This window comes from Tachypleus tridentatus, chromosome 2, assembly GCF_004210375.1.
Source record: "Tachypleus tridentatus isolate NWPU-2018 chromosome 2, ASM421037v1, whole genome shotgun sequence".
NCBI classification, from domain to species: Eukaryota; Metazoa; Arthropoda; class Merostomata; order Xiphosura; family Limulidae; genus Tachypleus; species Tachypleus tridentatus.
The window spans coordinates 84,419,131-84,442,044 of NC_134826.1; the positions used below are offsets into that span (position 1 = coordinate 84,419,131).

Here is a 22,914-nt window from a genome sequence, read left to right on the forward strand (position 1 = left end):
CGGTCTCTTAAGGAAATCTTTACTAAGTGAATAAAAATAAAGAATTATTTTTTTGAAATACATGGCTATCTACCCCGGTGACTGCGGTCTTTCAATGGATTTCGATACCCGTGGTGGTCAGAGCACTGATAGTCCATTGTTTGTAGTTAAACCTTGTGCTTAACTACAAATAAACAAAATACGTGGATTCTAGGAAATGAATTCAGTTGTGGTGCTAATAAAATTATGTTATTTTGTATCGTTAATAACATTTAAAAACACTTATAAACACAACTTACTTTACTTTGTCCTTGACCAAAATTTGAGATATAGAATTAATATGATTACTTTCTAATAGTATTTGAATATATTAGCTAATCCATCGTTGAAAACGTTTTTTTTCTTTTATCTTCAAATGTCTCGAATAAGTGTTTTCTTCTCTTTTTCGAATCGAACTTCTGAGTTAAATCGATACTGAATTCCTTGCAGTGAAATAGATTTAGACTTCTCTAACTGTACTAATTTATAAGAGGCCAATACTGCGTCTGGCTGGGTAGAGTGTCTCCGGTGGAACAGCGTCAAATTTACTAAAATCCGAGGTTTGATTCCCCGCACGAATAAGTCAGATAGCCTACTGTGGCTTTGTTCTAAAACAAAGACTATGTGGAAAATATAATTTGTAATTTGTTTAAGTTTAGGTTAAAACTCGGAATTTTTGTTTACAACAATAAAAAAAATGGTTTTGTTTTTAACACAAATTGCTCTATAAAAGAAAAAACACTTTTTTGGTATAGGGAGATGCGATGCGTTACTCACTAATGGATGAAAACAACAAGTTAGGAGGTGTACGTTGTATGTACGTTACTTAATACTTGAAAAATTGAGAGTTGTTTCGTCTCCTTTCTCTACCTGTAATACTTATAAAGTATTGGTATATTAATTCAGGATATAAAATGGACAATTAAATCTCACTCATAACGTTAAGGACTACAGGCTGTCAAGCGAAACTGTTTGTTTGTCTTTTTGAATTTCGCGTAAAGCTACACGAGGGCTATCTGCGCCAGCCGTCCCTAATTTAGCAATATAAGACTAGAATGAAGGCAACTAGTCATTACCACCCATCGCCAACTCTTGGGCTACTCTTTTGCCAATGAATAGTGGGATTGACCATACATTATAATTCCCCTACGGCTGAAAGGGCGAACTTGTTTGGTATGACGAGGATTCGATCCCACGACCCTCAGAAATGTTTACACGTTCTACAGCAATCCTGATGCTCAATCCGAAAACGATATCCGTTTTTATCCAACACGTAGAGATTTTTCACAAAATGTAATTTCACATAAACGAAACATATTGATTGAAATCGGGGTCACATTTTGTTACGTTTGTGATGTTAACAACCACTGGCTATAGATTTCCATAAACCAATCGCGACGTAAGAGTATTATCAGTTATTCGAGAGCCCCAAAAACAACAAACATAATAATAAGAAGAAGAAGAAGAAGAAGAAATGCTCATTGTGTTAAACGACATAATAATTTGATGCAAGTTTTTTTTTTCCTTTTGCTGATTGTAAAAAAAAAAATCCTTACGTGATAGAAAAAATTATTTGCGAAATCTGTGTAGCTGTATCATGAAATATCCATTATTAAAACCAAAACAACTTTTATAAAGTTTAAATTCGCACGCCTGTGTTAGTATCTTCGTTGTTGTGTTTTTAATATATTTTGGTAATCAATTGTCAATTAATCGAAACAATTGCATTTTCGAGAAAATACCTACTTGTTGTTTTTTCAATATTGCATATAAAAGCCCAAAAATGTAGAAGTCGGGTTTGAGTACAGCAGTTAAGTAATATAACTATGATTATTAGAAAAATGTCAAATTATAAATCCAAGAATGTAGAAGTCGGGTGAAGTACAACGGTACTGAAATAATTAGAAAAATGTGAACTTTAATAGCAGACGAAGTTACAGCTCATAATGACTTTGAAATTTATACTGGTCTTTGTTCAATAAGTATCTACACGAAAGAACCAATCTTCGTCTAACGGTCAGTATGTATATAAATAATTTTTAAAGTATGCAACTCGTATCAAGTATTGCTATATCTCGTAAGTTCACCCCCACTTAACTACGACTAAGTCTGTGTGGCAGTGTGGTTTTACTCTAACGTATATTTTTTGTTCGTTTTTACTAGCAACTGTCTTCACCTCTGATGATGAATGAGCTATTCCATCATTCTAAACGAGTATACCGATTGAATACCTATACGTAAAAGAATCTTGCAAAAGACGTACATGATACCAACAATCCTCACGCCACGCTATAAAAATACACATTATAGAACTCTCAGTGCATTGGTAAACCATAAACTACACATTATAGAACTCTCAGTGCATTGGTAAACGATAAACTACACATTATAGAACTCTCAGTGTATTGTGGTAAACGATAAACTACACATTATAGAACTCTCAGTGTATTGGTAAACGATAAACTACACATTATAGAACTCTCAGTGTATTGGTAAACGATAAACTACACATTATAGAACTCTCAGTGTATTGGTAAACGATAAATTTCCTCTAATATTTTGAAAATGTTTGTTGTTGTTTGTTTTGTAATTTCTCGCAAAGCCACACGAGAGCTATCTGTGCTAGCCGTCCCTAATTTAGTAGTATAAGGTTTGGTTTTTGGAATTTCGCACAAAGCTACTCGAGGGCTATCTGTGCTAGCCGTCCCTAATTTAGTAGTGTAAGACTAGAGGGAAGGCAGCTAGTCATCACCACCCACCGCCAACTCTTGGGCTACTCTTTTACCAACGAATAGTGGGATTGACCGTCACATTATACACCCCCACGGCTGGGAGGGCGAGCATGTTTAGCGCGACTCGGGCGCGAACCCGCGACCCTCAGATTACGAAGCGCACGCCTTAACACGCTAGGCCATGCCGGGCCTAGTAGTATAAGACTAGAGGGAAGGCAGCTAGTCATCACTACCCATCGCAAACTCTTGGGCTACTCTTTTACCAACGAATAGTGGATTTAATCGTCGCATTTTAACGCCCCATGGATAAAAGGGCGAACATTTTTGGTGCAACGGGGATTTGAACCCGTGACCCTCAGATTACCAGTCGAGCACTTTAACCACCTGGCCATACCGGCTCTGTTTAGAAGGTAAAACATCAACAAACCACAAATAAAACATACAACAACATTTAATAGCCCTTTTGAATTTCAAAATAAATGTTTACATACAAAACATCAAATACTGCAAACAAACAAACAAACAAACACTACACAGCCTACTAAACTGCAGCATTTTATACTAATGAGAAATTTGAGTAAATTTTCAGCTTTCGATGAAAATACAATAAAATAAAGAAATGGGAAGGTTTTATAAATAAGTTTTCTGGACTTTTGAAATACAATTAGAGTGAGTTAACGTACATTATAAGCTTTAAACTTCGTAGCGTTGTTAATGGAAACTACGTTAAAAACACACATGTCTTATCACACATGTCCTTTCAAATATCCTACAAGATGCTTTCTCATAAACGTTAATAATAAATCAGACTTGTTACTAACTGAAACATGAGTTACGAGAACAAACCATTATATTTTAACGGTACATGTTAACACGAAACGTTTCGTAAGGTCTGTTGCTTTCCAAGGTAGCGTGGTACATTACTATACAAAAACAGATTGATTTTTATTCGATCCGTCAAAGTTTTATTATAATTTTATTTAGTAGTATAATACTTATTTATTAATGTAGGTATGTGTGTATATATGTGTGTATATATATAAGAAATTAGATATTTTAATAGAGTATATAATACATCTTATAATACTAATCTTTGGTTGACCAGTAGCAAGAGCTCTCATTTTCTTGCACTAAGCGTTCATATACTATACATAGTATATCACTTATAGAACGAGTACACAAAAATAAAACAAACAAATATTAATGAGCAATCAGAGGTACGACAACCACCGTCTTCAGTAATACAATATCATGCCGAAAGACAGTTGAAATACTGAAAGAGCCACATAATCCATTATTCACTGAACGTCGAACAGAAGACGAAAGTACAGGAAAAATAGTAATAAACATTAATTCATAACAACATAAAAACGCATCTACAATGGGCGTGCTGCACGACCTCCTCTTCCTGTAGTGTTTCAAGTTAAAATGTCTGAGCGAAATTTTCATCCTCAGGTTTTATGCAGGGCCGTTTCGGAGGGCTCACACTACCGTGCCCTCATAAATGCCTTCGGCGTATCCCTCATCTGGAGAGAAACGGATCTCGGCTGGCGGTAGAGGGAGCTCTGTGTTATCTGGTACTACCAACGGACTTCTTTTCCACGTGGGATAACTTGAACTTGGAAACCTGTGACTAGAGTTGTCATCCACAGAGGTTTCGTGCTCAATTCGCAATGTTCTGACCCTGTCGTTTTCTGGTACCTGTGACCCATAATACCCTCTGTCTAAATAGTGGGGGTAGTAAACATTATCCGGATCTGTGTATTCGCTGTTCTTGACGTAATCTGGATACGTATAGTCCATTCCAGAATAATTTGATGAAGCGTTAAAAGGGACTTTTGGCATGATCCATCCTTCACTAATCGCTGTGTTTTGTAGCAGATCGACAGGTGGATGGCGATGAAGAGACAAAGACACTGGTGAACTATTCGCTTCAATGGTCTTACTAACGAGGTCAGGTGTTTGTTGATCTGAACCGTAACCACTACTTCCGGTTTCTTGACGACGTGGCTGTTTCTCGTCAGCAACAATTTCCTTTTCTTCGTTCTCGTTCTTTGCATTGTTCGGTTCTACAGTCTCTTGTTTCTTAGAAGAAATGGTTCTTAGAAAAAAATTCCACGACATCTTCCCGTTTGAGGAGGTCATTACTGCCCTTTGCCGAAAGATAAATATACAAAAAACAACCAGAAGGATGGTTATTAAAAGAAATAATCCAACAGCGGTCCCCAAAATGTGACCTTTTGTCCATCCAGGTGACTGTTCCAGAGGAACAACAACAGACAATGTAAAGTTCTGACGAGAGATCCCAGCTCGATTCTCAGCAACACACGTAAAGACGTGCGGATCTTTGGGAGTGACAGCTATCACAGTGAGTGAACTTGTTTGAAAATCTTTCAAGTTTGTATACCGAGCATAAAGTTTCCCACTTAGCGAAGATGGGAATGTTAAGTTTTTCAAAGCAACTTTATCTACTTCCCAGTATACTGTGGCCCACGGTGTCGACTGTATGTTACATTCGAGTGTAACATTTATCCCTTCATCTACGATAACATCTGTGTTGGTTGTGGTTATTTCTGGAATACAAGCAAATTCATCCAACAGTAGAGTACTCCATAACCTTCCGGCTAATCGGGAAGGTCCATCACAGCTAGGAGGCTCACCATATGGAATATTATTTGTGGAAATCCAAGCCACTAAGCCACGAAGCTTACAATCACAGTACCAATGATTATTCTGAAGTTGTAACGTAAACACCGGAAGATCTTGGATGGTAGGTTGTAATATTGCTCTAAGCTTATTTCCATCTAAAGTGAGTTTTTCTAGCCTTTCAAGACCAGCAAAGGCACCGATCTCAATGTCTGCAATCTGACAATGACTTAATTCTAAACTACGAAGACGGGAAAGTCCTGAAAAGGAGTTATTTCTGATGGCTCTAATTGGATTGTTGCTGAGGTCCAGACGACGGAGAAATGGAGTGTCGTTGAACGATATTGATGGAATGCTAGTGAGAAGGTTGCTGCTTACATCAAGTTCAACAAGGTTGGTTAGTTGGTAGAATGTGTCATTGGCAACTCCTCTCAGATTGCAGTCAGATAAGTAAATTTTTTGCAGATTAACCAATCCCTGTTGCTGGAAAACACGACTTGGTAAATACTGAATATTGTTGTCCACGAGCTCCAACACCTGAGTGCCGGGTTTCAAATGTTGGGGAACACCATCAAGTTCCTGGGATCCACATTCTGCTGTCTGTTTTCCGTGTTTCCATTTACAGGAACATTTCACGGGGCACTGGCCAAGTCCCAAAGAAAGAAAAACTGAGAGGAAACAGAGTATTATCTCGTACGCGAATAATTTCCAGTGTCTTGAAAATCCCATGTTTTTAGTCTTTGTATCATAAAAGTCACTCTTTCAAAGTTCCGACACAAATGAATATTCTAAAATGAGATTCTATTTGATTTCCGAGATTGTATAAACGTATTTGTTGATAAAGTCGTAGATTGAAGTAAAGAAATACCCCTTAGGTTTTTATTCGCCTCTTCGTTTCACCTTCTAGATATTAAAGTTCTCTGGCGGGTCCTAGAGTAGAATAAAAATAAAGTGTCTCAAATAAACTTATACAAACACAAAGTACATTATATATATCATTGTAATAACAGTCAAAATTATATAAAAAATGCACGCATACAAAGTAAACTATTACCTACGTACTGACACGCTAAGTTCATGTGTTTATGTATTTATATTTCACTTTTACCAGTCGAATGGCATACTTCATTTAAACATTCTACCTGGTAGCTAAACTGTAGCATAAATCATATTACACAGACGTTTATTATTACTAAACAGTAAGATTTGCCAACTATTGTGTCCTATGTCTTAAGACTTCGTAAATAGAAAATACCTGAAAAGTGTACGAAAGAAAATATATATACTCTTCAAAAAAAGAAACGCAAAAGGCAAAATTTGAGACAAATTGTTAACAAGTTTATTCCGGGTAGTTCTGTATGACATGTGTGAAACTTTGCACATTCACTGCTGAACATCCAAAGTCTGCAAAGGCGAAGTCCTTGCTCACTAGGTGAAGTTTAACGTCACTCAATGTCAATAACGAGTATGCCCCCCGTGAACATCAATAACTGCTTGGCATCTCCTGCAAATGAAAGCGATGAGATGACGAATCACATCCTGTGGAATGGCTGTCCACTCAGCCTGCAAAGCTGCTGCAAGCTGAGGTAGAGTGTGCGGTTGAGGTTGTCGCCGTCGCAGACGTCGGTCCAACTCGTCTCAAAAATGTTCGATGGGGTTTAAATCTGGTGATTTGGAGGGCCAGGGAAGAACGTTGATGTTGTAGTGTCTCAAGAAGACAGTGGCGAGTTGGGCTGTGTGAGGACGGGCGTTGTCATGTTGAAAAACGTCGTTGACGTTCACCATGATGGGTTGCACATGGGGCCTAAGAATCTCGTCGACGTATCGTTGAGTCGTAAGATTCCCTCGAATGTGCAGAAGATCTGTTATGGCATTGTAGGCGATGGCAGCCCACATCATGACGCTGCCACCACCAAACTTTCTGTCAACTTTCTGCACACAGTTTGCTGCAAAAAGTTCATCTCGGCGACAGTAAACACGGGTCCTTCCTTCCTGCCTACGAAGCATAAAACGTGATTCATCGCTGAACCAAACATGCCTCCATCGTCGATGAGGCCATACCCGATGTGCCCGAGTCCACTGCAGCCGTGCTTGACGATGTTGCTGGGTGAGGATGACGCCTCTGACTGGACGTCGAGGTCGGATTCCTGCATCTCGTAGACGGTTGCGTACGGTCTGATCGGAAATCCTACGCAGCCCTGGTATGGTTGAGGCAGTAGACGTCGCAGTGGTGGTCCTATCCCGAAGGTGACGTAAACGGATGTTGCGATCTTGTGCAGGCGTAGTCACACGAGGTCTGCCAGATCGTGGACGGTCACGAGTTCATCCATGTTGTTGGTGACGATTCCATAGCCTTGTGATGGTGCTTGGGTAGACATTCACAGCTCTGGCAACATCTGATCGAGATTCGCCTGCTTCCAAGCGAGCAATAACGTTGTTGCGTTGTGCTTCAGTCAGTCTTGGCATAACTGTATTGCGTGTCGGTGGCTTAACACTGAGCTATGGAAACCGAGAACCCGTCACTTTTATAGGGATTTTGCACATGTTGCACTTGCAGAACATGCAGATCTCTCAAACAAATTTATTGGACACGTATGCGTTTTGGCGAAATATCCGATGTTTTCCTCCGTTTTCAAAGTGCACAACTTTTATTGTCATTTTGGTCTGAAAATCAGTGCCTTAACACGTGTAACATCACATACTCTGAGCTTGTAACGTTATTACATATATTTCTCTTTAAAATAAAAAAATATCCTTTATGCGTTTCTTGTTTAGAAGAGTATATACGGGATCGCTTCAACAATTAATGGGGTACATAATTGTGAATACAAAACAAATTGTTCAGATGGAATTAGACACATTTAATTATTTGAGTCCACTACTGACTATTAAACAATAGAGAATCGAATGAAAATAAAGTGTAATTCCTTTGGTCTCCCCTCAAGAAGAAATCACAACAACGAAAGACAAATACATCTAATAAACAGAAACACGTAGATATATGTATGTAGTCGTATGTCTATCATCAATCTTTCGGGCTCCATATTGTAAGAAATGAAGTACACGCGAAAATCTAGTGTGGTTGTTAGTGTCTGTTCTAGATGGTTGCATTTACCTCAGAGAAGTACTTCTTATTCACTATTTAAAAACTCCCATTTCGTGTTATTGATTGTACTGAGATTGTTAATTATTTCTTATTCCATTCATTTCACACTGGAAATTACTTTACTTTCTTTTTCATTTTATGGGGTATCGGCAATGTAAATGAATATTTTCAAAATTGAATTTTGTAATGAGGACGCAGCTTTCTGCAAGATACAAATTTATTACCAAAATTTTACCCGTCAAAAATTTCCGCTCCAAAAATGTGGCCTTGAGAAATACTTCGAGAATCGAGCATTTCACGGAATTCTCCCTTTTTTTAATCTTTAATTTAAAACATGATGGTCACGGTATCTAAATGTCAGTACTTTCGTCTCGTTCAACCATATTAGTTGCTAGGAGACGCTAAAAATACTTCCTAAGTATGCGTGGCAATTATAGTTTACTCTGAAGTCTAGACGCAATCATAACTATAACTAGAACGGTTGGTAAACAAAACCTTGCAAGACCAGCTGTCTATCTTGTTGTTATTCCAATACAGAGTTTTGTTGTTGTTGGTATTTTTTCCACTGCAAATTTTAATATAGTTTTCCAAACTATTCATTCCTCTAATTTTTTCTATATTGTCATAAAATCAAACTCTCAACGAAGTCATTGAGCACGATGATAGAATTTGAAAGGTCAGATGCCTACTTATAATATAAGCATCAGGAAGGATTTACATACCTCATTTTGATGCGAATATAAGAGTCACTTCCTACTTTAAATGTTATACGATTATCAAAGGAGTTTTCAACGCATGCCTTTGTATGTGTGTTGAGTCAATAGTATATATTTGGTCGCTTCAATAATTAATAAGGTGTGTAATTGTCACAACAATTTAAATACGTGTGATCGCTTCAACAATTAATAGGGTATATAACTGTCATAAAAAGTATTAGGTTGTCCAGAAATAAATGTCGAAATTCTCACGATGACATTTAAAAGCTGAATATTGAGTAACTTATCGTTGGTTGGTTAGTTTAATCCAACTTTTGTCGCGTACAAGATGTCTTAATTGTCTGCTTTTTCAACTCTACTCAGAGTAAGTTTTGTAATCTCCAAGGCAGCATTGACAACGACTTTCGTCTGATTTTCCTCTACGATTTTAAACTTGGACGAAAAGGTACCGAAACTACACGGAACAACAAGCAGGCATTCTGCCATGAATTTGTTACTAAACACACAAGTTTCGACAAGGAGATGAAAGTCTTGAAGACCACAAAGGTCGTGGAAGGAAGCCATCCTTAGTTGAAAACACATTAATGGAAGCAGTTGAGACAGATCCTCACACAACAGTACGTGAGCTTGCAGAAGAGCTAGGCACAACCAAATTAAGCATTGCTAACTACCTGAGTGTGATTGGAAAGACAGAAAAGTCGGATAAGTGAGTTCTGCATGAGCTGACTGAAGATCAACAAAATCGGCGTTATGAGACCTGTCAAGGATGACTCTTCAAAAACTGAACGAATTGAAAATCGAAGTTCTGCCTCATCTACCTTATTCTCCAGACCTTTCCCCTAAACACGTTCATTATTTTAAGCACTCTGACAACTTTTTGAACGATAAACTCTTTCTAAACCAGGCAGCTGAAGAAGAAGCTTTCAGGGAGTTCATTGACCATAGAAACTCTGGTTTCTACAGCAGGGGCATAAACAGCATCATTAGACGTTGGTAAAAGTGTGTTGAAACAAATGGTGCTTACTTTAATTGAAGCTTGTTTTACAATATTGGTTTATAATTTTTCAGACTTTGCAGTTGAGAAACGACATTTTTTCCTGAACAATCTAATAACATATATGTGGTCGCTTCAACAATTAATAAGGTATGTAATGGTCAAAAACCTATATACTTGTGATCGTTAAACTTCCACTTTCTTTGCTTAAACGCAAAAATATTACATTACGAAAATGAAAATACAAAAAAAAAATACATTGCAAACAATGATATATGACAGTGTTGCATCATTATATGTATTGAAAATAAAACTCTCCACCTAAACTATTAAAATATGCTGTTCTATTCCTCAAAATACGTCCATACGCGAGCACTGCGTTCAGATAATATTGTTGTGTGTACGCATATAACGTAACTATATTATATATAATACATTCTATGTTCCTTCTTTTCATATTGCTGGTTAATATTTTGAAGCTAAGTTGTCAGAATTCTATTTACGTCGCTAACAGAGCCAGTGGCAAATTATAATAACACGTTGAGAAGCTATAAGCAACCAACTGAACGAACGTCAACGTTTAAACCGCTCCTGGCAAACTGTTTTCTCCGAGTTGGCGTCTCGTTCGACAGTGAAATACAGCGATAAATGAACGTCGGAAAGAAACGACAGACATATCTATATGAAATTTTTGAGTCCTCAATTTGTGTGGTAATACAAAAAGCTTTTAAAGACTGTACATATATTTTTAATACCCCAAACATGAAAGTGTTTAAAGTTTCTCATGTACTTACGATTTTAAAATCTTAAGATTCGTAAAAAAATCATATATATGATATAGTAGAGGAAATCTTATAAAACAGAAATACAAATAATAATTTTTATATTCCAAAGTTCAACAAATAATAAACATTTTTCTGAAAAACGCGGAAACATTCTATTAGCTACATTTGTTTTAACTAAGTTATTATAAAGATTTATAATAAACAGTCAATTATACAAGATCCTAGAAACCTAGATTTAAAAACTACAAGAAGTACAAATGGTTCGGAAAACTGAAATAAGTTTGTACTCCAAACATAACGATTTAATATTCATTCTGTCATCTTTTTTTTTTTTAAATAAAAATGTTAAGACTTAACATAAACGACCTTAGTTTCTTTTAACGTGCTGTTTCGAAAAGAGAAGAACCTTTAACCATTAAATAATATAACAAGGGGGAAAAATAAATTATTTTAAAATGTATGTTAATGATGATCGCCAGTGTACAACAGTACTTAACATTTAACACGCAACTTACGATCCTTTGTAACGTTCATACATATGGAAGTTACACTTGTAATTATAAGAACAGAAATGGTTGTATTCTAGTAGAAACTAATAATTCAATTACAGCGCTAGTCACCAATCATCACAAAGCACGAGCCTCGTCTGTACGGTGCCCAACGTTGTGATTTGATTCTTTTAACAAATTGTTTTGATTTGAATCTAATCTAGCTTTCGACTTGTAGCCATGGCTCGCGACAGCCACTAGATGGCGTTTTGAAAGAAAACAGATGAATATATTTATTATATATTATTTTCCCGTGCATCAAGTGTTTAACAAGAAAACCAAAGTGGAAGAAAAAGAAGCAAATTAGAAAATAATAGGAAGCGACAGATGTTTCTGAAGTTAATGATGGATTTTAGACTTATATATACACAAGTAGCTAAACAAATTGTAATTAAATATGGTTGTCATGGAAACCCGACAACTGAACGCAGCACCTACCAGAAATAAAGGTAGGTGCACGAGCAACAATCTGCAGAAAATTAATAACTGGTTAAAAAATAAGGTTAAGCACACACACAAAATACATTACGAAGGTGGGAATACAAAAAGAAATACATTCCAAATAATGATAAAATTAAAATATATTAACTTCCCCTTTCTGTTCGTTTTTACTTTTTTTCTGGTACTTTGTTACAGAGCAGTTGTGAGCAGCTTTCGATACAAATGGTATGTACTCAGATAATCAGATCTATTTGCGTATAAATCTATTCACCACTACTGTTATATTCGTTCGAAATTCAGCTAGCTTCCTTACAGTTTTATTTCTTTTGCGAGTCAGAGCTTATCGCTATGTAACGATACAGAATTCGAGCCAGAAATAAAATGTTATTAGTTCAGGAGTTGTAACTATTTAAAAATGATATGCCAGGTTTTTCTTCCTCGCGAAGCTATTATTGCAAGGCGTTTTAATAAAAGAAAAACTCGTTTCATTTTCAAATCGATACGAATAATAATTTAACTATTTTTTATCTATGAAAAATAAAGCGCAGATGCATTTCTCAAATTTTTCATTGGAGGTTTCAGTTTCGTTTGTTAAATAGAGAAGAGACCACACTTCTTACTGTATGAATGTATAGAATGTTACAATATGTAAAATTCTTCTTGGCTCTCTTAAAAATTAACAAAGTACCAAGGTCTAACAAGATAGAAAGAACTATAACTATGATGTTAACCCATCATTTTAAGGTTGGGAAGACAAGACATTCATAGCTTCTTTAAGTGTTACCAAAGTATCAAGGCCTAACGATATAAAACGAGCTATACTGTAACACTAGTCTCCATTTTTCAAGGTTGAAAACACAAGACTTTCAAGTATTCCTTACCAAACGATGGAATTTGAATTAACCGAGAATTAAGTTTGTTGAATATTTAATGATGTCTTTTACATTCGCCAGTCACTTGCGTGTTATGTTTGGCAATATAGAGTAAATTAATCAAGATTTGCGAAGCGTTTCTCATGTCGGGGTTTTCCTTTATTAATTTGGACTAGCATGGCCAGGTGGTTAAGGCACTTGACTCGTAATCCGAGGGTCGCGGGTTCGAGTCCCCGTCACACCATACATGCTCGCCCTTACAGTCGTAAGGCAATCAATTCGTTGGTAAAAGAGTAGTCCAAGAGTTGGCGGTGGGTAGTGATGACCAGCTGTCTTCCCTCTAGTTTTACACTTCTAAATTAGGGATGGCTAGAGCAGATGTCCCTCGTATGGCTTTGCGTGAAATTCAAACCAAACCTTTATTATTAATCTGAAAATAACATAAAAATAAGGATAAATGGTACTTATTTCTCAGTAATAGAATATGTGTTAGATATTTTTATACACGACTTTCGTATCCGTGTTGAAAGTGCCCACATCTCCAGTGAAAAGTCATCGTAAAACAAATCTATCCTAATAGAGTATTAATCAGGTATGGTTAATTTACCATCATCTTGAAATACACTTATTGCTTATTAATGTGACAGTTAGTACACAATGTTTAGAACACAATATTGATTATAGTTAGCTGTATATCAAATCCTTGATCTCAAAGTGTTAAACTGTTATATCGAACTGATCTACGTGATATATATATATATATAATACGTGACATTAATCTTTAATAAATTACGTGTTTAAACTTGCATCGGTTAAGTTTTTGTTCTCTCCCCATGTTGGGCGTGTCCGCTTTACAGCTATTAATATGCATTTTCGCATACGTATCTTTTATGTAATTGTATCGGCATTATTTGGTTAATGCACTATTGCACAATAACATAAATTAAAATAATGTCCATTTTAAATTGTAAAAGTATTAGTTTTGTTTAGTTTTACGAAATGATTCATAATGCGTATTTCTAATGAGAATTCGTTGGTTTATCAAGTTCAGAAATAAACAAGATAATAATATATAATTATAATAATAATAATAGATGATAATAGATAATAATAGCAAGCATCAGCTCATTATCTTATCTTCGCTCTACGAAGAATTTGATGAAAAGGTTTTTCGATCGACGTGGAATAATAAATATTTAACGTTTGTTAGCTTAGGTTCGATAGAAATCTTTATAACTAGACTTACTCATTTGGAATAAATTTCCTGATTAGCTTCATGGCGAAATGACAGTCTTGTGAAAACAGAACTTTTCGAAGTGAATCATAAATATAAAATAAAAAAAAAAACATCACAGTTGTCCTGCTATAAAGTTGGAATATTCGAATCAACTGTTATTTATTTAAGCTGAAAATTAATTAATAGAATATTTCACTAAAAGTCTAACCGCTGCCGATATTGGAACGAAAGAAGTTATGCGAAAACTAACTTGGCAAAACAAATGTTTTTTCGTGTTTTTGAAATTCGCGCAAAGCTAAGCGAGGGCTATCTGCGCTAGCTGACCCTATTTAGCAGTGTAAGACTAGAGGAAAGGCAGCTAGTCATCACCACCCACCGCCAAATTTTGGGTTACTTTTTTACCGACAAATAGTGAGATTGGCCGTCACTTCGTAACACTCCCACGGCTGAAATCGCAATCACGTTAGGTGTGACGAGGATTTGAACAACGACCATTAGAGTACGAGTCGAGCGCCCTGAGTGGACATAGCACCGACAGCCCATTGCCTAGCTTTGTGCTCAACTACAAAAAAAAACATGTAAAAAAAACAACATGCGATGCAATTCATCGTAAGGCATTCAATGATATTTGATCCCGGGTATCCAACTGATTCAATCTGAATTCAACATGGAATTAAAACATCTATTCACTCTTTCTACATAATTACATTTGTACAATACCATTCAAAACAAAGATAAAAGACTGCGACACGTTAAGTGGACTGTGGAAAAATAATTTCTTATTACTAGACACTTACTTTTTTTTACACAATCTTCAACAAAAAGCAGAGCCCACATTCACTTTCCTTTTGTTGCGTAAACTTCAACCTATTCCCATATTTCCAACCCAACCCTCACGCAATGCTTAAAGAATCTCTAGAAACCTCACATTGCCTCAGCAGAATAACGAGTAAGCGGTGTTTCTCTAGAGAATTTTCTCAATTATTCCATAACTCACTTTGTGATGTTTATACATCTCCATGCATCTTACCATTGCATAAGATAATGGAAAGGACGAGGAGATGGAAGGGGGAAATGTAGATCTTCCAGTGATATCTGGGAACTTCCGCTAGTTTTGATATGTATTCCCACAACTAGACAACGTTTAGAGTAAGATCTAACATCTAAGTCCCCGAAGGATCACCAGTCTCCTTTAATAGCGTCATTATTTTGTAGGTTGTGTCAATAGACAGGTTCTGATGTATTGATATTTATCTTACATATAAAGTTTTAAAGTCATTAGCTCATAGTACCAGATATATATATATATATAGATATATATTTGGAGCTTTACAGGAACTACAGAATGTTGAAAGAATTCCCTTGACGCAGTTAGATGACGAATACATCCATTATCTAAACGTATAACAACAAACGAAAATGCGGTTTACAATCTACTTTCTTCGTACTTGTTTACAGGCCTGCAATTATTTTACACTCGTGAATCCATTCAGCTATTATAGATGTATACATACTTTATTACACTGCTTTTCTTCTATAACGCATTTGTACCATACGAAAAAGTTAAATTTCTAGCTAGTACATTAGTGTCTTTGGCTTCTACCGACTAAGAGTCCTCTATCTTAAACACCAAGGCGTATTTGAAGACGTATTGTATGCGTTTCACTATAGCAATTAGGTTGAAATGTTACTCCAACAAAAATGGTTAAACCACGATCACTTCTGCAGCATTAACATATATAGTTCTTGGGTATTATTCCGAGAAAGAAAGCGGAGCGAAGCAGAAACCTTCTAATAAGTATATCGTGTATGCGCAGTACGCCTGTCAAAACGTCTTTCAGCTCGACCAGCAGAGATAAACCCAACTCAGTTGAATTAGACAGAGAAATAACGAACCAAGATAAATTTAGACAAACTCTGTCAATCCCGTTTCCAGTCACTATTCATGACTGATATTAAGAACAAGACACAGTTAATATTAAACAAAACTACGTGGAAATCTACCACAAACTAACAAACATTACAACAGTTAATTCAATTTATAGTTGAGCAAAGAAATCGACAAAAAATCGTCAAAATAAATCGATGAGTCTTCTTTATTTGTTTGTTTTTAGAATTTTGCGCAAAGCTACACGAGGGATATCTGTGCTAGCTGTCCCTAATTTAGCATTATAAGACTAGAGGAAAGGCAGCACCCACCCACTGCCAGCACTTGGGCTACTCTTTTATCACCGAATAGTGGAATTGACCGTGACATTATAACGTCTCCACGGCTGAAAAGGCGAGCATGTTTGGTGTGATAGGAATTCAAATCCGCGACCCTCCAATTACGAGTCGAGTACCTTAACCACCTGGCCATGCTGGGCCACTTTTCTACATTATAGGAAAGATTGCTTGTTTGTTTTTCTATTTCGCGCAAAGTTAAACGAGGACTATCTGCACTAACCATCTCTAATTTAGCAGTGTAAGACTAGAGGGAAGGCAACTAGTCATCACCACTCCCCGCCAACTTTTGGGCTTCTCTTTTACCAACGAGTTGTTTGTTTGTTCGTTTTGAATTTCGCGCAAAGCTACTCGAGGGCTGTCTGCGCTAGCTGTCCCTAATTTAGTAGACTAGACTAGACTAGAGGGAAGGCAGCTAGTCATCACCACCCACCGCCAACTCTTGGGCTACTCTTTTACCAACGAATAGTGGAATTGACCGAAACATTATAACATCCCTACGGCTGAAATGGTAGGCATTTTGGTGCCAAGAGGATTTATAGGAAAGAATTTGCGATTATAGTTTTGTTTCAAAATCCTAAAACAAAGAAAACTTCACTTAAACTCCTAATTGTTTAACGGCTCCATTCACAACTTTAAGAGCGAAAGATATAGGTTTACAATACTTAAACTTCTTAATTATTAAATGTGGTTGACAAGCTTAAAAAGGATATAAATAGACTAGCATATTAGCACAGCAACCACCACATAGCATACCTTAACCTCATATTTCAAAACTCACTAAAATAAATAAATTTTACAAAATCAAGCTTGACCAATAAAGAGGCAAGAAAGTGCAGTCGAGGCAGTCAAACGTCGACGAGTCCCTTAGTGAGCCAATTAAAATTCGACGATTCATGAAATTTATTCGTGGCGTATTCGCAGAATGAATACTGGTAGATATCAGTTAGATTAACAACTTCTAATGTATAAAAACCCCAGTGCGTCGTGGTAGCACTATGTTCCAGCAAAGGCTTTTGTGTCATATCGCTTAGCAACAGTAATACCTAATGTTGTTGTTAGTCTATGTACTGAAAGTATAAAATGAAATTGCAAAGACAACAACACCAAAAAAATATCTTTTTACCTTTAAGTTAGTTTGTGTTGGTTAAAGAGTTTTGTCTTTTATTAAGGACATTTGTAATATAAAATATCTTAATTCAGAAACAATTTAAATTTACTTTCATGATAAATTTTATGCACTTGCTATATATAGTCCAGGTGATGATATCTCACTACATCTTTACTTTAGACTTATTAAAACAAACACTCACTACACTTATAAAGTTTCACGCCCCCAGTGCATCTCAGTCGCTGAAATCTAGTAAGCAGATAGGAATCGAACTATTATATTTGAATAAAAGCATTTTGGTTATTATGAATTCTCGTCCCCAGCTGGTACAGCGGTAAGTCTGCGTATTTATAACGCTAAAATCAGCGATTCGATTCCTCTTGATGGACTGAGCAGATAGCCCGATGTGGCTTTGCTATAAGAAAACATAAAACAAATACACACACACACATGCACGCGCGCACACGCGCACACACACGAATCTTCGTATTTCGACAAATCGAACGTGACGTGACAACACTCGTTTTTATACAGGTTAGATGTTAAAAATTGTACAAGAAAATTCATCTATTCGCTTGGTTTGTTTTTTTTCGCGCAAAGCTACTCCAGGGCTATCTGCGCTACCATCTAGTCGTAAAGAGTTATTTTAAGGAGGTGTCACGCTATTTATTGTAATGGATCCATCCTTAATGAAATTACATTTGAAATCCATGGCTCACTGTTGAGTAAGATATATAGCCATCACCAATAGCTATCATGGTCAAAGAGTTCAATTAAAAAATGCTTGAGGAAGCTGCCTAACATACCTTGAAAAAGGAATGGTTATTTGTTGGTAATGCAAGTTTTTGAAATATTTCATCTTAGCTGATCTTATCAGTGTCTACCGTGGGTAATATGTTGAAAAACTTCAACGTCGGTGGTCAATGTGACTTATCAAGTTTCGATATGGATTACTTCTCGTTCTGTAATATTTAGGGCAACAATACCAAGCCTATGTCAGCGTAAAACAAATATATGAATCAAACTAAACTGCCTCAAAACATTTAGATTTGTTTCAGAGTCACATTGGACTATCCATCGTGTCCACCAAGAGGAATTTCAAATCCCGCATTTTAGCTTTATAAACCTGTAGACTTACCGCTGTCCTACCGGAGAGACGAAACAGTTCTGATCATCTCAAGAGAAATGTCAAAAACGTGGCCTGAAGTAACATTTTTATCCCAACAAGTGGTGACAATCAGTGGTGTCAGAATCAAAACTTTGATTACAAATTATATTTAACTGTGACTACAGGAGTAACTCTTTTAGTGCCGCACTACAGACTGATTAGTTTTACTTTTAATTGTCTATTGAATTGAAGAAATGAAGATTGCAGAAAGTAGGGATGCAACCACTTGACTTCTTAAACACTACACGTCTGGTACGAATTAAACTACAATATTAACTGATACTTTCGTAAATTTTACAAATGATACATCATGAACATTTCATGTAGGTATAACTGTTCAATATATTTTTTTGTAAACTACGAATAGTTTTAGTACAACGAAAACGCAAACTCGATAAATGGAAAAAATATACACCACAATTTAATTATCTACGATTATTGACAACCAGCTCAATTGGTTGCTGAGCACAAAGCTACACAAAGGAATATATGTGCTCTGCCCATTATGTATATCGAAACCCTAATTTTCAGCTCTGTAATCATACAAACTGGCAGCTGAGCCACTGGAAAGGAGAGTGTACTAATGTCAACAGAACAGTATCTGTACGTGTCTGACTGCAGGCTGTAATACTAGACTATAACGCTGTGGTCCGATATTATCATACGTGTAGGTGTAATAATTTAACAAAATGTCGAGCTTAGATTTCTCAAGAGCAACATCTCAGCTTATCTGTAAATATTAATATTCCGTTTTCAAGTTTTCGGCTGTAGGGGTAAATGACAGAGAACTTTAACTCGATGTTAACTAGCTCAAATGTATCTTCGAAAGACCACAAGCGAGTGAGTGGACCGTCATTCGTATGCTTTCAAAAGAAAAATAAACGCTTTGCTAAAAGCTAAGTAAAATGAAATGAAAGTTAACCGTTTAATATACAATTAAATCAGCACGAAATAACTGGTTCGTCTGTTTAAATTATTATTTTCACGTGACACATCATTCACCGTAATTGTTTAATTTTTACGTAATTAGATTTATTAACGTCAACGAATCGCTTTATATTGCAATACGTTGCTTTACACACATCCAATACTACTCAAACGATAGTTTATAGATTATCAAAACTGATGTCGTCAGACAGCAATTTACAAGTCTGTGAATGTGCAAATTGCCCCCTCCTTCAAGAAAATTGATGAGTCTAGTCCATATTTGGTAATAAAAGCGTAATAGCCATGTTTCGATTTATTGGATATTAATAATCGTGAAACATGTATCAACAAGTCAGTTGTGATACATAATTAAGGTCACCTTGGACATCTGAAATATCCCCTATCTTAGAATATACTAATAAAGTAGTGATTAAATCGTAGCCAGTAAATTGTACATCGCACAATTTTCAGGTACTTCGTGTTAACCTTAAAAAGTTAACAAATGTGCAAGGAATTTAATGTTGATCCAATAAGGGCTAACGTCCTTATTTTAGGTTTTGATTGAATTTCGCGCAAAGCTACACGAGAGCTATCTGTGCTAGTCTTCCTTAATTTTGCAGTGTAAGACTAGAGAGAAGGCAGCTAGTCATCATCACTACCCACCGCCAACTCTTGAGGCTACTCTTTTACCAAAGAATAGTGGGATTGAGGGTTACATTATAACGCCCCCACGGCTGAAAGGTAGAGCATGTTTGGTGTAACGGGGATTCGAACCCGCGACCTTCTGATTACGAGTCGAGTGCCTTGCAGGGTCCCTTATTTTAGGACGCAGACTTAAATGATGAATTAAACACTTCAGAAATGAAATGTTTCAATTTGTTTAGATTACGCTGTTATTTATTTATTTTTGTTGCATGAAAATATAAACAAACTAAACTTTAATCAACAACCATGCTTAGAGTTTATTGTTATATATGTAATTGACCCGTCTTGTGCTCCGTTCCCTGCCTCAGAGAATAGTTACACAATAACAGTCTTTATTCGATTGTAGTTTCGTGTTTAATAGTGTTTTCATGTTTATATTACATCTCTAAAGCTAAACATAACGACCAAACAAAACGTTAAACTTTTCACACACAAAAAAACAAAACGTTCCGGACCTTAATGCATTAAGACAGATGAAAATATTTCCTGTCGTAAATGCTGGATCAACCAGCGTAATCACAATAATGGGATAATAATACGTACCGAAATAGTCAGCTACATTTACAATGTTTTAACAGCGTTTATAAACACGGCTGTTATTTAGAAAGGGTTTAATGTGACTAATAACATCAGAGAATGGGCGTCTGGATATATTTCTTATTATACAGGATTCACTACAAATATACATCACATTTAAACTGCAATTCAGAAATAATAACCACGGTTATAAAAGATGAAAACAATTACATTCGTAATAACATTAAACTTAAATATTGGTTTCTCTTGTGTTATTTTTTTTTATATTGTGAAACATTTTTCATTACAACTTTAAATTTGTTTCAAATATATTTGAGTTTCAGATGTTTTCCCATAGAGAATCAAAAAGTATTGTTTTTAGATTGGTTGTTAGTTGTTTGGAGTTCGGCACAAACTACACAATGGCTATCTGTGCTCTGCCCCTTCACGGGTATCTAAATCAGGTTTCTAGAGGTGGAAGCTCGCAGACACGCCGCTGTGTTACTGGTGGGTGGGTGGCGTATTTTCTTGTAAATTATTTATAAACAGTATCGAATTTTCATATTGCTAATAAACACGTTTGAGTTACGGCAAAACCGAAACAATAAAAATACGCCACGTTTCTTTTAGGTAAATTACTTTATCATGAACTTTTAGTTTTAAAAAAAAAGTGTTAGTGGTATCTGTAACTTCAATGAAAATATGTACTTAAGACCGTCGATACTTGATGAAACGCCATAATTACAAAACTGAAGGAAAACACGACAACTGTTAGTTTTGAAAAATACGTCATTTATTACAGTAATGTAATTGTATCCTGAGTTCTGTAATTAATAGAAATTAATATTGTTATTTTTAAGCCATTTTATACAGAAAGTTAATAACAAGTAATTTAATTTAATTGTTTAATAATAATCTAAGCACTTTACACAAACGACAGTTACAAGTAGAGTTAATTAAATATTATTTACTAAAAATATAAAATGACAGAAAAAAATAACAGAATTGAAAATCTAATAACATGTACAGACACAGTCTTATACATGCGTACATTATGAATGACAAAAGCAAGCAGAAACTGATATAATAAGAGAATACCTTTAGGAGAAAAATATTCCAAAATGGAAAATCTAATAGGATCAATTTTCCAAACATTTATAATGAAAGAGATGAATAGAAATAAAATGACAATTAGTTTTAACCTAATACAGATAAATTATAAAAGATTAGCAGAAATAGAGTTGACGAGGTAATTAATGCCTTCTAAACACATATGACGAAAGAGATAAGATAAGTAGAAATGCATCAGGTCTATTTTTCACAGAGAATGAATTCTCAGATGTATACCAAAGTCAAGAAACAGAGCTATGCTAGTACATTACTGTGCCAAATGTTTGTGTCAGGCGTTCTTTCAGTGTATAGGGTGTAATTGAAGTGTTATTTTCACAGATATTAAAGCGTGGCATACAAGAATGAGCCCCAATAAGGGGGCTCATTTTTGTCGTTGATACGTGAAGATATGAAGTATAAAATAGTTCCTGAGAGACAATTTTATACTAAACTATGTGTATGTATAATAATTATCATCATTTAATGCATTTCCCTTCCTGGTTAGTAAAGCTTGTGGTGATAAAAAACCTTTGGGTATATTCCATTTTTAAAGCGAAATCCAAAACGCCGACGTTAAAAAAATTGTTTTTCATGATGGTCGAAATTACGAAACGTAGTTGGTGGTAACTCTATTTACCCCATCAAAGAAACATGCATAAGTAATTAAGAACGAAAATATTAGATTCTAAATAACTTATAATGTATATAAGAATATATACATGTATAAAAGAATGTATAAAAGAAACCCATCAATACGAGAAACTAAGACAAAATTTATTTTATATCAACGTCGACTAGGGATTACTATCAGTTCCGTGTTAAAATGGAGTTAACACCAAGAAGTATAGATGTCTTGTAACTTTTCAAAGTAATTCATATTTTTCTCCCTTTTCTGAATACATGAAATGAAGTGTTATATATAACAGATGCTTGTCAGATTGGATGCAATCTTTATTGCAAGAACAACAGGTTAAGCAAAGATGTAGGCCCGGCATGGACAGGTGGTTAAGGCACTCGACTCGTAATCCGAAGGTCGCAGGTTTGAATCCCCGTCACAAA

The 22,914-nt window shown here is 35.7% G+C and overlaps 1 protein-coding gene across 10 annotated transcripts in view; it reads right to left on the minus strand.

Moving 5' to 3' along the window:
- Positions 1 to 3,183: 3,183 nt before the first annotated feature.
- LOC143244400 (uncharacterized) overlaps positions 3,184 to 22,914 on the minus strand; it is a 79,111-nt gene continuing 59,380 nt past the window's right edge. For 8 of the 10 annotated variants that reach the window (XM_076488994.1, XM_076488988.1, XM_076488993.1 and 5 more), the window contains one exon: positions 3,184 to 6,326. In XM_076488994.1, coding sequence (XP_076345109.1) covers positions 4,233 to 6,125 — 1,893 coding nt within the window. In that variant the 5' untranslated portion in view covers positions 6,126 to 6,326 and the 3' untranslated portion in view covers positions 3,184 to 4,232. Of the gene's footprint in view, positions 6,327 to 12,867; positions 13,289 to 14,892; positions 15,001 to 22,914 lie in introns of those variants that run through there. The other 2 variants (XM_076488992.1, XM_076488996.1) reach the window with 2 other exon arrangements.